The 22,770-nt window shown below is 42.9% G+C and overlaps 1 protein-coding gene across 1 annotated transcript in view; it reads left to right on the forward strand.

The window, feature by feature from the left end:
• The window catches only part of mboat2b (membrane bound O-acyltransferase domain containing 2b), a 63,450-nt gene extending 43,183 nt beyond the window's left edge, over positions 1-20,267 (forward strand). Inside the window, exons 4-13 of the mRNA XM_084149261.1 lie at positions 9,599-9,694; positions 9,942-9,997; positions 11,014-11,068; positions 11,507-11,693; positions 12,083-12,275; positions 13,486-13,589; positions 13,701-13,765; positions 14,931-15,063; positions 16,440-16,591; positions 18,593-20,267. Of these exons, the coding sequence (XP_084005387.1) occupies positions 9,599-9,694; positions 9,942-9,997; positions 11,014-11,068; positions 11,507-11,693; positions 12,083-12,275; positions 13,486-13,589; positions 13,701-13,765; positions 14,931-15,063; positions 16,440-16,591; positions 18,593-18,770 (1,219 nt within the window). The 3' untranslated portion in view covers positions 18,771-20,267. The remainder of the gene's footprint in view (positions 1-9,598; positions 9,695-9,941; positions 9,998-11,013; positions 11,069-11,506; positions 11,694-12,082; positions 12,276-13,485; positions 13,590-13,700; positions 13,766-14,930; positions 15,064-16,439; positions 16,592-18,592) is intronic.
• Positions 20,268-22,770: the final 2,503 nt, after the last annotated feature.

Consider the following 22,770-nt stretch of genomic DNA (forward strand, 5'->3'; position numbering starts at 1 on the left):
CCTACTCCAGCTCACCCCTCGTCTCTCTCCTCTGCTAGCCCAGCTGGGGCACCTCTCTGTGGGGTTGCTAACAAGGCCTACTTGAAGCACCCATCTACATGCCCATAGGAAACTAATTGTGGAGAATACTAATTTCACTGCCTAATCAATTACTTTGATGTTCAATTGATACTACGGCGGAAAATGAGGAATGAACAGGGCAGCATATTTTTTTTTTCTCTTCAGATGTGTGGGCAAGAGATTGGCTGGGTCCCAAATGGCACCCTATGGGCCCTGGTCAAAAGCAGTGCATTATATAAGGAATAGGATGCCATTTGGGACGCAGCCATTGCCTGGCTCGCAACTTATCTTGGGCCTCTGCCAAAAACGAGGGGGCCACAACAATCTTTTTTCCCTTCCCTTAGTTCCCCTCTGAGAAATTAGATTGATCTGTAAACTAAAGCACATATGCCTCCAACATTGACTTGAAAATGTTTTGCATGACTCCTCCTTTGATTATCTTGGAGGAGAGCTCCGTCAGCGTAGGAGGACGAGGAGGGATGGTGGTAGCTGTCTGGCTGATATAGCCCAGAGGTGTCTTCAGGTGCGTTCACAAGCACAGTCAAAGGTTCTCACAGCGGTGCTGAAAGAGCTAGTGGTCTCCTCCTTTTCTTCTCTCCTCCCTTCTCTCCTTGTCCTTCCCCCTCCGCCCTAGTCTCTCCTTCCTGACCATCGAGAGTCTGCAGGGAGCTTGACTGCATGAGTCATCGCCATGGAGTGTGTGTGTGAAGACTGTGAGAGTGTGTGTACTCCTTGAGACTTGACATGCCTTCCTACCAAGCGTGCGCACACACACACACACACACACATTTCCTCTCTTCCTATGGGGATGTGTGTGTGTTGTGCATGTGTATGGACTGTGCAGGCTGTGGATATAATCGTCTCCTCTCTGATGATTTAGAGGCTGTGTGTCCCAAATGACACCCTATTTCCACCCCCTATGGGCCCTGGTCAAAAGTAGTTAACTAAATAGGGAATAGGGTGTGTTTTGGGAGGCTGTCTGGGAGTAACAGGGCCACTATCCACTGTGCTGCCTTACTGAGTTAGAGCACTGCCAGAGAGGGAGGGGAGGAAAAAGGAAAGAGGGAGAGAGGAAAAGAGAGAGCGAGAGGGTGAAAGAGACTGGGAAGAGGGTTGTGAAAGATAAGGAGCGAGAGAGGGGGAGGAAGTAAGAAGGAGAGGGTAGGCTAGGTGTAGATGAGGATGAGAGAGGGAGATGTGCCAATTAAGGACATGCCAAGCTTTAAGCTAGTGCGTACTGATCAACACAGAGCACTCGCTCGATCCCCCGCTCTGCTCAATAATGAGACAGCAGGAGCAGGTGGGTGACTGGCTGACTGGATGGCTGGCTGACTGGCTAGCTCACTGACTGACTGGCTGGCTGCCTGGCTGAGTGACTGACTGGCTGACTAAATGACAGCGACACAAGCTGCTCTACGTCCTGCTAGAATGATTATGGGATGATTATGATACCCATGCTCAACAGCTCTGTCTCCATGGAGACTTCGTCTTTTGCCACCTTAAGGCCTGTACAGACGGTACGATTTCAGCCATTTTATGCCATGATTTTGCCGTAAGAAAGAGAGGGTAGGCTAGGTGTAGATGAGGCTGAGAGAGGGAGATGGAGAGAGATGTGCCAATTAAGGACATACCAAGCTTTAAGCTAGTGCATACAGATCAACATGGAGCAACACAGAGCACCCACTAAATCCTCTGCTCTGCTCAATAATGTGACCGCAGGAGCAGGTGTGTGGCTGACTGACTGAATGACTGGCTGAGTGACTGGCTGGCTGGCTGGCTGACTGACTAACTGACAGAGATGAGCTGCTCTACGTCCTTCTGGGATGATTACGGGATGATTATGATACCCATGCTCAACAGCTCTGTCTCCATGGAGACCTCGTCTTTTGTCATCTTAAGGCCTGTACAGACGGTACGATTTTAGCTGTCTTATGCCACGATTCTGCCATCCCAGACAAAATGTCCATGTAGTGGGTAAATTCTTAGGTCGTAAACGATTGTCGGACATTTTGTCTCGTTCAGTGTGACAGGGTCTAAGTCTGCGATTTGAAGTACCACTATGTGCGGTTGTAGGCTCTGACAATGTTCTGGCAGTGTCAGAAATGTTGAGCCTTTATCGTGTAGTGTGGCTGGTGTTACGAGCGGATCCCTGTGAATGACCAATAGGAACACGGCAGGCACTGGGTATGCACATAATAATACGATTATTGTGAATAGTCAGATTAATACAATAGTTCAATTTAAACGTTTACATGCTTTGCAAGAAGAAAGATTTTCCTAAAAAGATTGTTTACATGACACATCTGAAATCAGGCTACCTGATTGGATTTTGATAAATAAACGTTCTACCACGGTGACCATGTTATTTTTGGGAAGCCTATTTGAGTCTGAGTTAGAACATATAACGTTTGTATGTGAAAACTATTTCTAAGATGCATACTTTCAGATTTTCTCCGAACTCACTTCACTTATGCATAAGCATAGAGGTAGGCTTGTGCTGCTGGTGCTGGCATGTGCGGATCAGACACACCGCTGCAGTTGATGTAGCCTATGTCGGCTGACGTAGCCTCGCAAGCCAATCGCAGAACGTTATCTGTGCGTCCCAAATGCCACCCTATTTCCTATACACTGAGTGTACAAAACATTAGGAACACCTGTCTAATATTGAGTTGCATCCCCTTATGCCCTCAGAACAACCCCAATTCATCAGGACATGGACTCTACAAGGTGTCGAAAGCATTCCACAGGGATGCTGGCCCATTTTGACTCCAATGCTTCCCACAGTTGTGTCAAGTTGGCTGGATGTCCTTTGGGTGGTGGACCATTCTTGATACACACGGGGGAAACTGTTGAGCGTGAAAAGCCAAGCAGCATTGCAATTCTTGACACAAAACGGTGCGCCTGGCACCTAGCACCATACCCTGTTCAAAGGCACTTAAATCCTTTGTCTTGCCCATTCACCCTCTGAATGACACACATCCACAATCCATGTCTCAATTGTCTCAAGGCTTAAAAATCCTTTAACCTTTCTCCTCCCCTTCATCTACACTGCTTGAAGTAGGTTTAACAGGTGACATCAATAAGGGATCATAGCTTTCACCTGGATTCACCTGGTCAGTCTGTCATGGAAAGAGCAGGTGTTCTTAATGTTTTGTATACTCAGTGTATATCTTAACTCATTTCTCTAAAGCAATATCCGTTTCCATTGGCTGTAGTGACCATAACATTGTGGCAATATCAAGAAAAGCCGAAGTACCAAAGGCAGGGCCTAAAGTTATTTATAAGAGATCATACAAAATGTTTTCTCAGGACTCTTTTGTAGGTCTGACGTGTATAAGGAGGAGAATCCAGATGCATAAGTTGGAGTATTTGTAACATTATTCTTGCCAGTTGTTGCCAAACATGCACCTGTTAAGAAACTAACTGTGAGAACTGTTAGAGCCCCCTGGATCGATGATGAATTGAAAAATGTTATGGTTCAAATAAATTATGCTGAACAAGACTTTTTAGAGCACCTTAAATGATATTATTGGCAGAAAACCTCATTAATCTCCATCGTTCATTGAAGTTGATGTGTCACTTATAACAAAACCTTTTGATATAGCCAATCATTTCAATGACTTATTTCACTGGTAACGTGGACAAACTGAGAAGTGAAATAACATTTGAACAGTGAACAATCATATTTGTGTATTGAAGATCTAATAATGAAAGAGAAGGTTTGATGTTTTGAATTTGGTCAAGTTTGTGTGGGAGAGGTGGAAAAACGATGATTATCCATCAATAATAAGCCACCAGGTATAGACAACCTAGATGGGAAACTATTGAGAATGGTAGCAGACTGTATTGCCACCCCTATTTGCCAGGCATGGAAGGAAGTTAAAGTAATTCCACTACCTAAAAATAGTAAAGCACCTTTGCTGGCTCTAACAGCCGACCAATCAGTTTGCTGCCTGTTCTTAGTAAACTGATGGAGAAAATTGTGTTTGAACAAATACAATGCTATTTTCAAAGAACAAGCGAACTATTGACTTTCAGCATGCATATAGGGAAGGGCACTCAACTTGTACTGCACTGACTAAGATGACTGATGATTGACTAAAATAAATGGATAATAACATGATAGTTGGAGCTGTATTGTTAGATTTCAGTGTAGCCTTTGATGTTATTGGTCATAATTTGTTATTGAAAAAAATCACTTGTTATGGCTTTACATCACCTGCCATCACGTTTTTGGAGAGTTACTTATCCAATAGAACTCATAGTATTCTTCAATGGAAGCTTCTCAAACATCAGATACAGTTGAAGTCGGAAGTTTACATACACCTTAGCCAAATACATTTAATCCTAGTAAAAATTCCCTGTTTTAGGTCAGTTAGGATCACCACTTTATTTTTAAGAATGTGAAATGTCAGAATAATAGTAGAGAGAATGATTTATTTCAGCTTTTATTTCTTTCATCACATTCACAGTGGGTCAGAAGTTTACATACACTCAATTAGTATTTGGTAGCATTGCCTTTAAATTGTTTAACTTGGGTCAAACGTTTCGGGTAGCCTTCCACAAGCTTCCCATAATACATTTTTGGTGAATTTTGGCCCATTCCTCCTGACAGGGCTGGTGTAACTGAGTCAGGTTTGTAGGCCGCCTTGCTCGCACACGCTTTTTCAGTTCTACCCACACATTTTCTATGGGATTGAGGTCAGGGCTTTGTGATGGCCACTCCAATACCTTGACTTTGTTGTCCTTAAGCCATTTTGCCATAACTTTGGAAGTACGCTTGGGGTCATTGTCCATTTGGAAGACCCATTTGCGACCAAGCTTTAACTTCCTGACTGATGTCTTGAGATGTTGCTTCAATATATCAACATAATTTTCCTTCCTCATCATGCAATCTATTTTGTGAAGTGCACCAATCCCTCCTGCAGCAAAGCACCCCCAGAGCACTTTGCTGCCACCCCTGTGCTTCACGGTTGGGATGGTGTTCTTCGGCTTGCAAGTAAACCCCTTTTTCCTCCAAACATAACGATGGTCATTATGGCTAAACAGTTCTATTTTTGTTTCATCAGACCACAAAAAGTACGATCTTTGTCCCCATGTGCAGTTGCAAACTGTAGTCTGGCTTTTTTATGGTAGTTTTGGAGCAGTGGCTTCTTCCTTGCTGAGAGGCCTTTCAGGTTACAGTGGGGAAAAAAAGTATTTAGTCAGCCACCAATTGTGCAAGTTCTCCCACTTAAAAAGATGAGAGAGGCCTGTAATTTTCATCATAGGTACACCTCAACTATGACAGACAAATTGAGGAAAAAAAATCCAGAAAATCACATTGTAGGATTTTTAATGAATTTATTTGCAAATTATGGTGGAAAATAAGTATTTGGTCACCTACAAACAAGCAAGATTTCTGGCTCTCAGAGACCTGTAACTTCTTCTTTAAGAGGCTCCTCTGTCCTCCACTCGTTACCTGTATTAATGGCACCTGTTTGAACTTGTTATCAGTATAAAAGACACCTGTCCACAACCTCAAACAGTCACACTCCAAACTCCACTATGGCCAAGACCAAAGAGCTGTCAAAGGACACCAGAAACAAAATTGCAGACCTGCACCAGGCTGGGAAGACTGAATCTGCAATAGGTAAGCAGCTTGGTTTGAAGAAATCAACTGTGGGAGCAATTATTAGGAAATGGAAGTCATACAAGACCACTGATAATCTCCCTCGATCTGGGGCTCCACACAATATCTCACCCCGTGGGGTCAAAATGATCACAAGAACGGTGAGCAAAAATCCCAGAACCACACGGGGGGACCTAGTGAATGACCTGCAGAGAGCTGGGACCAAAGTAACAAAGCCTACTATCAGTAACACACTACGCCGCCAGGGACTCAAATCCTGCAGACCCAGACGTGTCCCCCTGCTTAAGCCAGTACATGTCCAGGCCCGTCTGAAGTTTGCTAGAGTGCATTTGGATGATCCAGAAGAGGATTGGGAGAATGTCATATGGTCAGATGAAACCAAAATATAACTTTTTGGTAAAAACTCAACTTGTCGTGTTTGGAGGACAAAGAATGCTGAGTTGCATCCAAAGAACACCATACCTACTGTGAATCATGGGGGTGGAAACATCATGCTTTGGGGCTGTTTTTCTGCAAAGGGACCAGGACGACTGATCCGTGTAAAGGAAAGAATGAATGGGGCCATGTATCGTGAGATTTTGAGTGAAAACCTCCTTCCATCAGCAAGGGCATTGAAGATGAAACGTGGCTGGGTCTTTCAGCATGACAATGATCCCAAACACGCCGCCCGGGCAATGAAGGAGTGGCTTCGTAAGAAGCATTTCAAGGTCCTGGAGTGGCCTAGCCAGTCTCCAGATCTCAACCCCATAGAAAATCTTTGGATGGAGTTGAAAGTCCGTGTTGCCCAGCAACAGCCCCAAAACATCACTGCTCTAGAGGAGATCTGCATGGAGGAATGGGCCAAAATACCAGCAACAGTGTGTGAAAACCTTGTGAAGACTTACAGAAAACGTTTGACCTGTGTCATTGCCAACAAAGGGTATATAACAAAGTATTGAGAAACTTTTGTTATTGACCAAATACTTATTTTCCACCATAATTTGCAAATAAATTCATTAAAAATCCTACAATGTGATTTTCTGATTTTTTTTTTCTGATTTTGTCTGTCATAGTTGACGTGTACCTATGATGAAAATTACAGGCCTCTCTCATCTTTTTAAGTGGGAGAACTTGCACAATTGGTGGCTGACTAAATACTTTTTTCCCCCACTGTATGTCGATATAGGACTTGTTTTACTGTGGAAATAGATAATTTTGCACCTGTTTCCTCCAGCATCTTCACAAGGTCCTTTGCTGTTGTTCTGGGATTGATTTGCACTTTTCGCACCAAAGTATGTTCATCTCTAGGAGACAGAACGCGTCTCATTCCTGAGCGCTATGACGGCTGCGTGGTCCCATGGTGTTTATACTTGCGTACTATTGTTTGTACAGATGAACGTGGTACCTTCAGGCGTTTGGAAATTGCTCCCAAGGATGAACCAGACTTGTGGAGGTCTACCATTTTTTTTCTGAGGTCTTGGCTGATTTCTTTAGATTTTCCCATGATGTCAAGCAAAGAGGCACTGAGTATGAAGGTAGGCCTTGAAATACATCCACAGGTACACCTCCAATTGACTCAAATGATGTCAATTAGCCTATCAGAAGCTTCTAAAGCCATGACATCATTTTCTGGAATTTTCCAAGCAGTTTAAAGGCACAGTCAACTTAGTGTATGTAAACTTCTGACCCACTGGAATTGTGATACAGTGAATTATAAGTGAAATAATCTGTCTGTAAACAATTGTTGGAAAGATTACTTGTGTCATGCACAAAGTAGATGTCCTAACCGACTTGCCAAAACTATAGTTTGTTAACAAGAAATTTGTGGAGTGGTTGAAAAACAAGTTTTAATGACTCCAACCTAAGTGTATGTAAACTTCCGACTTCAACTGTATGTACAGTGCGGTATCCCTCAGGGCAGTGCGGTATCCCCCAGGGCAGTTGCCTTGGGCCAATACTCTTCTCTATTTTTACAAATGATTTGCCACTTGTCTTACAATAAGCTAAAATGATTATGTATGCTGATGATTGCACACTTTACACATCAGCACTGCTGCATATGCATGAGCTAATGGCGATCATAATAAACTAAACACTGAAGGAATTAATTAAGAAGCAAATCAATGCATCTATTTGCTGGTCTCACAACCCGGACAATTGTTTTACGAAATATTTGATGAACGGATGTGGAAGATTGTAAATGGAGGCTGTATAAAATAGCTAATTCAAATACTGAGCTATATTGTATGCGAAAAAAAAGCGTCATTTATATTATTTTATACTAATACAATTGTTCAGAGAAAGCGATTTTGTTTAACAAGTAATACTTTTTTCTCTCTCTAAAAGGTAGGGGTCAAATTATTGACACCCCTAAAGATTCTTATAAATAAAGTAGTCACAAGTTTAGTATTTGGTCCCAGATTTCCTAGCACACAAATACTATATCAAGCTTGTGACTCTACAAACTTGTTGGATGCATTTGCAGTTCGTTTTGATTATTTTGTGCCGAATAGAAATGAATGGTAAATTATGTATTGTGTCATTTTGGAGTCACTTTTATTGTAAATAAGAATATAATATGGTTTCTAAACACTTCTGCATTAATGTGGATGCTACCATGGTTACGGATAATCCTGAATGAATTGTGAATAATGATGAGTGAGAAAGACATCCTATTGGTAATGGTGAGAGGTTAGCATGTCTTTGGGATATGATCTTTGACCCTCTAACTTTCTCACTCATCATTATTCACAATTAATTCAGGATTATCTGTAACCATGGTAGCATCCACATGAATGTAGAAGTGGTTAGAAGCATATTCATACAATATAGCTCAGTATTTGAATGATTTATTTTATACAGTCATTATTGCTCCCTGCTGACATCCATGCAGGCCCACATTGACCTTGTGACCTCTGGAGCTCCATGCATCTTGTTCTAAACTCCCTGCCTAGTAAAATACATCTTTATCAAGGGTGTCAATGATTTCGGACCCCACTGTAGATGTACACTAGCTTACAGTAGTGAGTAGTGATGCGGGAAAAAATATTTAGTTACCTATCGCAATATTATTTTTTGACAATATTATATTGATATTTGACTCCAAATTTCAATTTGTAGGTATTTGCTTGCGCTAGTTGGTTGTACCTGCGGCAAAACGCAGGTATTTTTCATCCTATAGCTTGTTCTCCGTCTTCTTTTTAAATAGTGAGCCAACATGTTTTCAGTACTTTTATTTCCCTGAATGATCAAAACTCGTTTTCTCATGCTTTCCCTCATCTCTCTGCAGCAGACATATAGTGAACAATATGTTTGGAACATCAAATCACAATAAAATCGCAGTATCGAATCACAATACATATAGCATCGTGAGAATCGCAATACATATCGTATCGGCAACTAAGTATCGTGTGTGGCGTACAGCCCGTTAGCCACCAGGGGGAGACTCATCGAGGCCTGGTGACAGACGGTGTCTACATCACGCGGCAATGGCTCCCTCTGCTGGACGTGCCAGGTCTCGACGGGCTCTCCGGCCAGGACTAATTGGGGCTGATTGCTCACCAGCTGGACGAGTCCCATAAAGCTGCCAGAAGGGCAGCTGACGGGAGTGGGGACTGGGGAAGAGAGGTTACTCACGTATAGTCGTGCTCAGTACCAGAGATAATGGAGGGAGCTCGGTTTTGTTCCCCACAGGATACAGCAAGACTCCGGAGCCAAGAAGACGGTATCCCGGAGGAGGTCTCCTGGAGGAGACCTATTATTTTCTCTTTTGTTTATTATTTAATTAAACATCCTTGAAACCAAGCTAATACAATTCTGTCCGTGTCTGATCTGTGTAAACGTCTTGATACCGTATCGAGAGGTCCTTCGGCAATTCCCAGCCCTAGTAGTGAGCTACATAGTGATTTTGTCTGTCTTTATTCTCAGATACTGTTTGGTGGTGGCCCTGGGGTATCTAAGCTTCTGCCAGATCACGCGTGTGTACGTCTTCGACTATGGCATGTACTCTGCTGACTTCACAGGGTAAGACTTGAGTGCGGTAATACAATGCCCCGATGTCTTCATGTAACATTGTGTCGGAGGATTGTGTGAAACCATGCATGAAGGCATGGGACAGCTTTATAGCCTAATTATAGCTTTTTGCTTATGATCACTCATTGTTTTCCCTCTTCCCCCTATTCTCTTTTACACTTTCACTCTCTATCTTACTGTCTCTGTCCCTCTCCCTCTCTCCCTCTTTGTTACTCTCTGTCTCCCTCTCTCTCCACAGGCCTATGATGGTGATAACACAGAAGATCACCAGCTTGACGTTTGAAATCCACGATGGTAAGTAAGGAGCTTTTTTTCCTTCAAACCAGACATTGAGAATATATTTCTGGATTAATCATATAAGCCTGTCTCCTCCTCTGATGTCAGATGGACCAAAAGAGAGATGTTATGCACTAGTAACATCATGGGATATCCCTCACATCACCTACAATGTTATGGCATGTTTACTGCCACCACATCGCTGGAATATCTCACATACTTACTCCATTTCTCCATAGAAATGTGGAGGAGTCGGATCATAAGGTTGCATTCTCACTTCTCAGTGCGTTTGAGGACACTGTTTCTATTGTACTCTGATAACCCTCGGACCAAAAGTAAAATAGAAGAAGAAAGCAGGATAGAAACTATGTGTTCGAGAGAATAAGGAGCAATAGCTCTATCAAAATAAATAGCTTTCCATGCACACACACACACACACACACACACACACACACACACACAGGGATGACCTGTGTCACATGTGGCTCCAGTCCCTAGCAGGCATTAGGCTGTAATATTGTGAGCTAATTAGCTGTACTTATCTTGTTATCAGCGTAATGGCCGCCATAAACAACTCTGAATTATTCGGCCCACTTCCCTCCGGTCGCCTCATCCCCGGTGTGCGGCGTGCAACAAGACAAAACGCTGCGGGGTTGGCGAGACAACAGGGCTCCAAACTTTCTGGTAGTCAATTTAGTGTCTGTTAATTAGCCTTTAGATCAGCAGGGACCTGCAAAGAGTGAGAGCGAGAGAGAGCACTGGGACCTAACGGATGTCATTACCCATACTGGACAGTCACAGGAGAGGACAGGACAGCACTGACTTCTCAGACCACTGCCTCTCTCTGGGATGAAGTCTATGGGCAGGGAATGGTGGCCTCACCCTTGTCAACCATATATACTGTTATGAAATGTTTTCATTCCAATACATTGGAAAGTCAAAGTGAGTATCTTTGAATAAACTTGAACACAAACCACCCTGATCAAAAGCAAGCATTACGTATGTGTTCTTCTCTGCGTCCCTCCCCCCAACAGGAATGTGCCGGAAAGAGGAGCAGCTGACTCCAAATCAGAAGATCCTGGCTATAAAGTATGTTTTACACATATGTTTTTGTTCTTTTGAGCAGAAAATGGCTGCTTCCTGTATGAGCATGTAAGGACGCTCTGATTGGCTCTATAGTTGCTGAATTCCAAAATCGACCCCTAGTCTCTAGGCCTAGGCATTTCATGTAGCTCTTTTAAAAGGTTATTTAAATGTCTTTAGGTACATTGTTTCTCTTTAGAGAGGAGGAGCGTGTCTTTGGGGATTCTAACTATGCCTGTATCAGTCAGTATCACAGTCTGAACTGTCACTGTAATGACTGGGCGACTGTGTTGTGATGGTCTCTGTGAGTCCCTTTCTTTGTGTCACAGTTGTCACTATCTCTGACTGTCTCCCCCTGTAATGACTGCATTATGACTGTATCTGTGCCTCCTCCATCCTCCCCTGTAATGACTGTATCTGTGCCTCCTCCATCCTCCCCTGTAGGAGAATGCCAAGTCTGCTTGAATACTTCAGCTACAACTGTAACTTCATGGGCATCCTGGCCGGCCCCACATGCTCCTACAACGATTACATCGCCTTCATTGAGGGCACGCCCTGCTGTCGCCATAGAGACCAGCAGACCAATGGGAAGGCCAATGGCAGGCACAAACAGACTGACCCCTCCCCAAATGTAAGCATGGGTCTCAAATGTCACTATGATGTTCTGGAAAGTTACCAAATGGGCAGCATGCTCTGCTTTTAAAACATGCCAACTATTATCAATGCTTGTCTGGAACTTTCTTTCTAAGAGGACAACATTGCTGTGTAGTAAATGCACAGTATTCCCTATTCACTGAAGGAACAGCAACATATGGCTGTCTTTTGTCTCTTATGAAGCTCTCAATTATACATAGCTGATGTGAGTTTAAGGAGGCTGCGTCCCAAATGGCACCCTATTCCCTTATATAGTGCACTGCTTTTGACCATAGGGCCCTGGTCAAAAGTAGTGCACAATATAGGGAATAGAGTTCCATTTGGGACACAGTGTTTTTATGGGCTGACGTTTTCCCCATTCCTCAGATTGAAGTCGTCCGTAAGCTGGCCACCTGTTTCTTCTCCCTCATGGTTTTCCTGTCCGTGTGTAAAGTGTTCCCTGTGGAACGGAACATCGACGACGACTTCATCGCCACCACACCCTTCTACACCCAGGTGGTCTACCTCTACCTGTCCATGCTGACCACCCGGCCCAAGTACTACTTCGTCTGGACGCTGGGTGGGTCTTCTCTCTCTTCCATAGGTTGCCGTCTGATTCGCCATCCTTCTTTCGAAGTGTGCACTTGTCCTTCAGCCAATGTTTAAACCAATCCATCACTTTCAAATCCATGATGGGGAGTGTGTGAGAAGGAAGGAGAATCGTTTTTGGAAGAAGAGTTGCGTAGCCGTAGACAGTTTTCCATAGTAAAGCTCTTATCTTTAGGCTTGTTTTCATGGATTGACCCTGAAAACAATTCTTAGCTGTAATATCCTCCATTATTCCATGTTGACAAGTAACCCCTCCCAGACTGAGAACAGATTAGCTTTAAAGGTGATGAGATCAGTCCAACTTTGATCAGAAGTTTAGTTTAGCTGAATCCATTGACTGTTAATGAGCCAGTTGTATTTGATAAATCTCCAATGGATGTAGCATCCTTGACTTAATCAGAAATGCAGCTTCTGCTCGCCAATATTCAAAATATGGCCTTGTTATTCTTAGGGTCTGTACTGTCCACATGAGAGGAGTGCTGAATTAATAATGGAAGTGTTTGCAACAAGGTGTGTGTGTTTGTTTGCAGCAAGGTGTGTGTGTTTGTTTGCAGCAAGGTGTGTGAGTATGGTGATAACAAGCAGGTAGAGGTGGGACTCACTCAGTGCTTCTCTGTATACACACACACACACACACACACACACACACACACACACACACACACACACACACACACACACACACACACACACACACAGAGAGCACGGATGCACGGCCTCATTGTCTTGTTCCACACTGCTTTCTGCAGGAGCACAAAGGAAATATGATGTAATATGGTCCTTCACTTTACTGGTCATAAACATGATGTATTGTCCTTCACTTTCATATAAATACGCTGTTGTTAGGATGATGGATGATCTGATGTTAGTAACATAAATTCATGTCTATAATGATATTATCATCACTAATAAATGGTGCAATTTGTGGATGCAATACATCCCTTCTGAGCTGGGTTCCTCTCAAGGTTTCGTCCTTCTACAGAGTTTTTCCTGGCCGCTGTGCTTTCACTTCTGCTTTGCTTGCTCTTTAGGTTCAAGGCCGGGTAACTGTTAAGCACTTTGTGACAACTGCTGATGTAAAGAAGGGCTTTATAAAATACAATTGATTGATTGATTACGGTGCAGATGGGACATGTGAGGAGATGGTGTTTTCTAAAAGCACGTGTTTTCATTCTGAACAGCCGATGCCATCAACAACGCAGCAGGCTTTGGGTTCAACGGATACAACAGCGACGGCTCACCACGTTGGGATCTCATCTCCAATCTGAGGATAATGGACATTGAGGTTCGATTTTTGGGCCATTGTCTTCGTTCATGTCTCAGTATGTTTCTCATAACTCTAATACAAGCTCAAGTTACTGTATACTGATGTTTCCCCTCTCTGCCTTGGTTCCAGTTTGCCACCAGCTTCAAGATGTTCCTCGACAATTGGAATATACAGACGGCACATTGGCTCAAAAGGTACAGAGATAAAGAAACCAGGCTTAGTCTGTAATTGGTAAAGACACAAGGAGTGTAATTTTTAGTCCAGTTCTTTCTCTAATTATCAACACCAGCTTTTTACATTTACATTTTTAGTCATTTAGCAGACGCTCTTATCCAGAGCGACTTACATGAGCAATTAGGGTTAAGTGCCTTGCTTAAGGGCACATCGACAGATTTTTCACCTAGTCGGCTCGTGGATTAGAACCAGCGACCTTTCGGTTACTGGCACAACGCTCTTACCCACTAAGCTACCTGCCGCCCTTGCAGCCACATTGTACATACTATTTAAATACATTGTAATTACAGTTTAGGCTTTATTCTTATTTAATGCGAGGTGTTCCCTAAATAATTTGTGGATGCACCTATAGCCAAGGCACTGGGGACTTGTCTGTCTAAAACTATTCCACCTAGTGGATTCTGTTAGTACTAACAGTAGTTTCCATTAACCCTATCAGTCCTGAGACCCCAGCAAAAATCGCCTTTTCATTTATCTGACTTTAATTTATCTGAATGTACAGCCTATATATTTAGCCTCACAATGAATTGTTTTACCATTTTATTTTCAGGACAACCAGGGCTACAAGTAGAACACAAAACAATTTGACATAAACAGTTGAATTCATGAGTTTTATTGACAAATGTCACACACAAAAAGGTCTGCCAAAGCAAAAACCTGATAAAAATGTATATCAATGCTGTAGGTACAGAAATTGTTTGCTCAGTGAGAAATGAATATCCAACTATTCAGTGACAACTGTGTGGAGTTTGTGACAGCAACTATGTGAGTTTATTATAGACACTATGTCCTGGGATTTCCTATGATCTTCTATGTAGAAGAACCAATTACCTTCTAACAACTTGTTTAGCCTGTGAGCGTCCTAGAGCAAAAGCTGCATGTTCGTGAGAGTCTCAGCTTTTCATAGATGGCTTTTAATAGTTTGTAGCTCAAACCATTCGGACTCTACAGACGTTTTTGTAAAAAGACCCTGCACCGGGCCCCTTTGGGATCCGCCCTTGTTTTATAAACACCACTCTAGCTCAGCCCCGTTAATCACACAGACTAATGGTTGGTATCAATGGATGCAGAAGAAATAGAAATCCATAGCATCCGTGCTCTCTCTCTCCGTCTGTCTGTGCGTAGGGTGTGTTACGAGCGCTGTCCCTACAACCCCACGGCGGCTACCTTCATCCTGTCGGCCATGTGGCACGGCGCCTACCCTGGATACTACCTCACCTTCCTCACCGGCATCGTGGTCACACTGGCCGCACGCGCCGTGAGTACTGTCTCTTTCTCTTGTCTCTGTGGGTGTGTGTCTGTCTGTCTGTCGCTCTCTCCAAAACACACAGACCTCTCTGTGTCTCTTTATGTTTCTCACTTTCTCTGTATATCTCTCATTTTCCATATCTCCCTCTTCTAAAACAAACGCTGACACTCGGATACGGGCCGGCTTCTCTATCACTCAAGCCTGTTTCTGTCTGGACTCACTAAGCCCTAAACTTTTCAAAGTCACCGATTTTTTAAAAATGTGATTCACTTAAACAAATGACATTTTTTCTGAATGTCAATGACTTCAGCTATCACCATATATATCCTGATGGCCCTTCCGTTCCCATTAGAAATAAAACAAAAAGCCATGTTCAACCTGATCGTTCTTTATTTCTGCATCATCAGTGTGGGGATCAGTCATAGTTAGTCCACCATGGAGACTCACTGTGCTCTGAAAGCCTGAATGAAGTAGCATATTTATTAGAGACTGGATCTGCATCCCAAATGGCACCCTATTCCCTATACTGTATAGTGCAATACTTTTGACTAGAGCCCTGGTCCCTATGGGTGTACAAAACATTAAGAACACCTGCTCTTTCCATGACATGGACTGACCAGGTGAATCCAGGTGAAAACTATGATCCCTTATTGATGTCACTTGTTAATATCCACTTCAGTCAGTGTAGATTAAGGGTAGGAGACAGTTTAAAGAAGGATTTAACTGCTTTTGAATGGGGTATGGTAGAAGGTGCCAGGCGCACCTGTATGTCAAGAACTGCAACGCTACTGGTCACGCTCAACAGTTTCCAGTGTGTTTCAAGAATGGTCCACCACCCAAAGGACATCCACCCAACTTGACACAACTGTGAGAAGCATTGGAGTCAACATGAGCCAGCATCCCTGTGGAACGCTTTCGACACCTTGTAGAGTCTGTGCCCCGACGAATTGAAACTGTTCTGAGGGCAAAAAACAACTCAATATTAGGAAGGTGTTCCTAACAGGCCAGCCAGACAGACAGATGGAGAGCAGACAGGGCAGGAATCAGGATAATGGAGCATCACCCGAGTCACTTTGAGACTCACCGAGGCAGATCACCGCTGATGGATGAGCTGAGAGAGAAAGTCCAGTTGAAAAGTTGACTCTTACCTGCATCCCAAATTGTACGCTACTCCCTATATAGTGCACTACTTCTAACCAGGGACCATGCACTATATAGGGAATAGGGTTCCATTTGGGACGCAACATTCGATATGGGAAATGTGAACTTGGCGAGGGAGAGAGAGTTAAGGGCAGATTTAGAAGGGCCTTTTCTTGTACATTTTATTGTCTCACTTCTTCTTTTGCTCCAATGAATTCATTGCTTTGGTTCTTTTTTCTCTCCAGATGAGACACAACGTGAGGCCGTACTTCCTGGGCTCGCCGTCACACAAGCTAGTGTATGATGTGATCACGTGGGCGGGCACCCAGATTGCCATTTGTTACACTGTGGTGCCTTTTGTGCTGCTGTCTGTCGGGCCCTCTATGAAGTTCTACAGGTGAGTGGCCAGAAACGATGTCTCTGTCTTAAATGGCATCCTATAGGGCTCTGGTCAAAATTAGTTCACTATATAGGGAATAGGGTGCCATGTGGTACACATCCAGAGAACAGTACTTTACCTCACTGAAGTCAAAAAAAGTATTCATAGTTTGACCTTGGATGGAAGTGCAAGAACCAATTGTGTTTTTATCTAAACCTCTGACCAACAGGCTAATTTATTGCTGAAATGTAGAGGACTATTAGTCCTTCTGACAGACATACTCTGAACAAAAATATAAATGCAACATGTAAAGTGTTGGTCCCATGTTTCATGAGCTGAAATAAAAGATCCCAGAAATGTTCCATATGCACAAAAAAACGTATTTCTATAAAATGTTGTGCACGAATCTGTTTACATCTCTGTTAGTTAGCGTTTCTCCTTTGCCAAGATAATCCATCCACCTGACAGGTGTGGCATATCAAGAAGCTGATTAAACAGCATGATCATTACACATTTGCACCTTGTGCTGGAGACAATAAAAGGCCACTCTAAAATGTGCAGTTTTGTCACAGATGTCTCAAATTTTGAGGGAGCTTGCAATTTGTATGCTGACTGCAGGAATGTCCACCAGAGCTGTTGCCAAATAATTTTATGTTCCATAAGCCGGCTCCAACATTGTTTTAGAGAATTTGTCAGTACGTCCAACCGGCCTCACAACGCCAGCCCAGGACCTCCACATCTGGCTTCTTCACCTCAAGGATCGTCTGAGACCAGCCACCCGGACAGCTGATGAAACTGTGGGTTTGCACAACCAAAGAATTTCTGCACAAAATGTCAAAAACTGTCTCAGGAAGCTCATCTACATGCTCGTCGTCCTCACCAGGGTCTTGACCTGACTGCAGTTCGGCGTCGTAACCGATTTCAGTGGGCAAATGCTCACCTTCGATGGCCACTGGCACGCTGGAGAAGTGTGCTCTTCATTGATGAATCCCGGTTTCAACTGTACCTGTCAGACGGCAGACAGAGTGTATAGCGTCGTGTGGGCGAGCGGTTTGCTGATGTCAACGTTGTGAACAGAGTGCCCCATGGTGGCGGTGGGGTTATATATGGGCAGGCATAAGCTATGGACAACAAAGATAATTGCATTTTATCTATGGTAATTTCAATGCACAGAGATACCGTGACGAGATCCTGAGGCCCATTGTCGTAACATTCATCCGCCGCCATCGCTTCATGTTTCAGCATGATAATGCACGGACCCATGTCGCAAGGATCTGTACACAATCCCTGGAAACTGAAAATGTCCCAGTTCTTCCATTGCCTGCATACTTACCAGACATGTCACCCATTGAGCATGTTTGGGATGCTCTGGATCGACGTGTACGACAGCGTGTTTCCAGTTCCTGCCAATATCCAGCAACTTCGCACAGCCATTGAAGAGGAGTGGGACAACATTCCACAAGGCCACAATCAACAGCCTGATCAACTTCATGTGAAGGAGATGTCATGCTGCATGAGGCAAATGGTGGTCACACCAGATACTAACTGGTTTTCTGATCCACGCCCCTACCTTTTTTTTTAAGGTATCTGTGACCAACAGATGCATATCTGGATTCCCAGTCATGTGAAATCCATAGATTAGGGCCTAATGAATGTATTTCAATTGACTGATTTCCTTTTAAGAACTGTAACTCAGTCAAATCTAAGAAATTGTTGCATGTTACGTTATATTTTTGTTCAGTGTATTTAGACTGAATAGAGCTAGCAAGCTCTAGAGATTCGATTTTTGATCTTTGAGAATAGTCGAGGGCATTAAACACATTTGATGTTGACAATAATTATCTTTATACAGTAGCTTTTTGTTCCCTTTCTGAGAAGTTGAATGAACTTGTTGTGATAGTTGATGTGAACTTTCAGTGTACAACACCAAGAGAAATTCCTTGCAACATTTGCTGCATGGCAATAAAGTTGTCTGATTCTTATATTGATCCCTAAATCATCCCATCTCTCCTCTCCCAGGTCCTGGTACTTCAGCGTCCACATCGGCTGTGTCCTCCTGGCCGTAGCCCTGCCAGTCAAGCCCCGACACCTGCGCCTGAAGGAGCAGCAGAAAGGCCTGCATCAGGCCCCCGTCCTCTCCCACCTGGACTCCACCTCCACAGACAGCAACTACAACCAGAAGACCAAGGCCACATGAAGCAGAACCAGACCAGCTAACGGTGCATACACAGAGAGACAAGCACCGAGGACTGCAGGGGACTGTCCAACACTGTATTAAATCCACTTATAAAGAGAGAGCGAGGTGGACAGAGGAGTAGACTCAAACAAACTCGGACAAACCTGACCAACCTGCCTCTGTTTGTCTGTGTTTTGGAGCGGGATGATGATTCTCATTCAGTCACATGGCACTGAGACTGAGCAGCGGCCACACCATGGAAAAGGGATGGATAGATGGGTGGCTTTGGGATTGACCTAGGTTGTGTCCAAAATGGCACCCTATTCCCTATTTAGTGCACTTCAAAGGGAATCGGGTGCCATTTGGGATGCAACTCTACTGTATTATGATGACTTGTGTCTGAGGCGGAGTGGGATGGATGGGTCCCGATGATGAAATGGCAGTATTGTACTATTACTGTATTATGGGCGTATGCAAACTTGCCTTATACCCTTTGTCTCTTTCTCCACCATCTTTTTTTTTATTTATTTTTTTTTTTAGCTTTTGTGTATCCTTCTCACATTGGATATTGTGTGGGCTGTGTTTCTCACTTGAGGTGAACAGGTTTTAGTATCAGGTGGGCGAGATTTAAGTGTTCTCTCAGTTAACGGTGACAAATTAGTGTTTTAGTCCTGGTGAAATGCAAATGTAAGTTAACTTCTCTAGGATACAGGAAATCAGGAGAATTAAAGAGAAGGAAAACAAGATGGCAGTGTCCTCTGTCTTTTTACACGATATGATTCATAGTCTCAACATGGAATGTGTCCAAATTTCACCCCTTTCCCTACATACAGTAGTACACTTATTTTGACCAAAGCCCTAAGGGCCCTGGTCAAAAGTAGTGCACTATATAAGGAAAGGGTGCCATTTGGGTAACATCCAAGGACTTACTCAAGACTGTTTGCTTTTACTGAGTGATGTTATGGGCTCACTTCAATGCCACTGCTGTTTTATTCAGTTAACAGTCAGTGTTCTTATTACATAACTGCTGCGAGAGTAGTTACTAACTCCTACTTATTCATGATTTATGTGTCAGCAGTGTGAGAGGCAAGATGGTCTAGTATTTCCATGTGTAGAGGTCAATTTTGTAATTTCATGTACTTGTTATTTATGTGATTCCAATGGACTTGTGGTATGTTTGACAAAGGTGGAAAGGTGGTGTAAAGGTAGGAAAATCAACCTGACATCCTGTTAAGTTGGAGGTGAAAGGGACAACATTACAGTATTTCTGAACACTCTGCTTCTTCAGGCAGTTCTGATTCTATTTTCATTACAGGGGGCAGTGAAAACTAAACCTACTTCTTGAGTCTATTGTGAGTTAGTTAACTATGGTAATTGTGAGAAACCTTTGCTTGGGGCCCTGGAGAAAGGAGAATGGAACGCTCATCATAACCCCTCAGCCAACCCCCGCTACTTGTTCATGTGGATGGTTTGTTTTTGTATATGATGTGATTAAAAGATTGATCTTTTTGAAACTTTACATAGTAAGTGTGATATGTAAAAGGTGAATGAATAACTGTGGTGTAATTGTTCTTATTACATTGTTATTACACAGGAGATAACCTTGTCCCCAGGCTCAATTGCTACCATATAGGTTCAACAGAGAGAGAGGGAGAGAGAGCTGGCTGGTGGACAAGATTACTGAGCAGCGCATGTATAAAAAAACATTTTTTCCCCCCATTTCCAACCTACACGGCTTCATTTACAAGTCAAAGACATTGTATTTGTTTCGGAAACCTTATTTGTTGAATCCCTGACAGCACTATTTGATTGGCATAGAGTAGTACCTCCAGATAGGCCTCTGTAGATGGGTCTTTTTAAGGCCCAGTATTAGTCCTACTGCTAGCAGGTAAACTGTGAGTCAGAGCTCAGAAATGTCACCTTGGCTTCATACACTAAGGGAGAGTAGGCCTATAGCTTTTCACAGGCACCTGCCTCTGTGTCATTATCCACGTTTCCATCCAGTTTTTATGCAAGTAAAGTCATATCCTATAAAAAAAAATAATGACAGCTGTGATGGAAACAGGAAGTTACGGTACAATTGTATAAATGCCGACAGATAATTTGTTCTTTCGACATGGTGGGATCTTTCTGTGTCTCTTAAATTAATTATGCGAGAAATGGCGGTGGAAAGGCCTTTATGGGCAAATATTGATATAATAACCATAATCTCGAAGTAAATTTGGAGTCACATGATGACATGGTGTGTGTGGTCCTCCCACTATGATTTGGGATACCATGCAGTTTATTAGGCTACTGATGAAATAAATTATGATGAATTTCACAGGAAGGTGAAAGTTCACGGTGATCTTAATGATCCTTTAAAAAAAAAATTCGAGGTGTCTTATTCTGGTGACATGATGATCGATTTTTGACAGCCGTTTGACAAATACAAATATTATCGCTTTTATCCATAATAATCTAATGTAGACTAGCCTACCCTCACAGCCTACCTGAACTGTATCTGCGAGCTGTTGGCTAGAGCGCACGTGTCAAATCCAGAGTAGGCACATTTGTTATTTAACACAACAGTTTTTGTGACAAAAATATTGGTAAAGTAGATTTTTGAAAATGTAAGCGAAAAATTACATTTGGTGTGCACTGCTTCATCGCGCATTGATTTTAATCCGCAACAAATCCATTTGGTGGAAACACACCACTGGTTGGAAAATACGCATATTATGCGGATTATTACGGACATGCAGAGAGAACATATGAATACAAAAGTAATTCCCTCATTATGTAGAAATCCCAATTGATTTATCTCATGATCAGGACATAACATTTGTTTTGTGGAGATCACAAGATAATTTTCTGATGATCATGACATAGAAAAAGTTATTTTGTCGAGATAAAGAGAAACTATAATTAAGAGTGGAAGATAGATTGACAGTATGGCTGAGGCAGCATACATTTATATTGATTGCTACACTAAGGGATGGTACATTTCATGCTAACATCATGCTTTCATTTGTGTTTGGAACTCATTATCAGTTTATAAATTAGAATGTAAGCAAGCTAAATGTCCCTTACCTTGAGTTAAGAGCTCGTGAGGCATTTAAACCCTGAATGATGCCTGACAGGCAGCCCTGTCTCCCAGGCTGTGTGCCACCAACAAGACCACAGCCAATCACATGAAAGCAAAAATGCAGCTAACTTGGCTAGTCTTGTGAGCTAGCTAGCTAGCTTGTTTCTATGCTGGTTGTTAGCTTGCATAATTGATGTGTATACACTGAGTGTACAAAACATTAGGAACACCTTCCTAATATTGAGTTGCACCCCCTTTTGTTCCTAATGTTTTGTACACTCAGTGTAATTGGGACACTTAATGTTTTATGGATAATAGCATATTTACATTTACAGAGTGCGTGGAGATCCATTCCTGACAGGCTTTATTAGATTCAATTTCAGCCTCTGAGCTTGATCAGATTCAATAGCAGCCTCAGAGGCTGATAAATCAGGATTCTGCCTTGAAAGCAGTTTCATAGGTAAAGCTCCTTGCAGGCAGATTAGCAGTCAGTCGGTGCATTATGTATATGATCAAGAGTGGGTGTGCTTTATTCCTGGCAGGCTAATCAGATTCAATGGCAGCCTCAGAGGCTGATAAGTCAGGATGCTGCCTTGTAGGCTGTCTGCAAGAAGCTTTACCTATGAAACAGCCTGCCAGGAATAAAGCTCACCCTCTGGATCAGATATGCATCTGCCTATAAAGCACTTTGACAGGTAATCTGCCTGCAAGGAGCCTTACCTATGAAACCGCTGTTAAGTTGCGTCAATTCAAATCTGGTATTAGGAACTGTCAGGAGGTGATGTGTACGCGGCGAGTGAAGTCAGACGCAGGACACAGAGAATCAGGTTGACTACTTTACTGAAAGTTACGCACAAAACAAACGTCTCCAACACTGGAGGGAAAAACACCATATGCGTAATCTGGAGAAGTAGCTAGGCCGAACATCAACTAGACATACAACAATAACACACA

The sequence above is a fragment of the Coregonus lavaretus genome (genome assembly GCF_964263955.1).
Source record: "Coregonus lavaretus genome assembly, chromosome: 31".
Taxonomy (NCBI): domain Eukaryota; kingdom Metazoa; phylum Chordata; class Actinopteri; order Salmoniformes; family Salmonidae; genus Coregonus; species Coregonus lavaretus.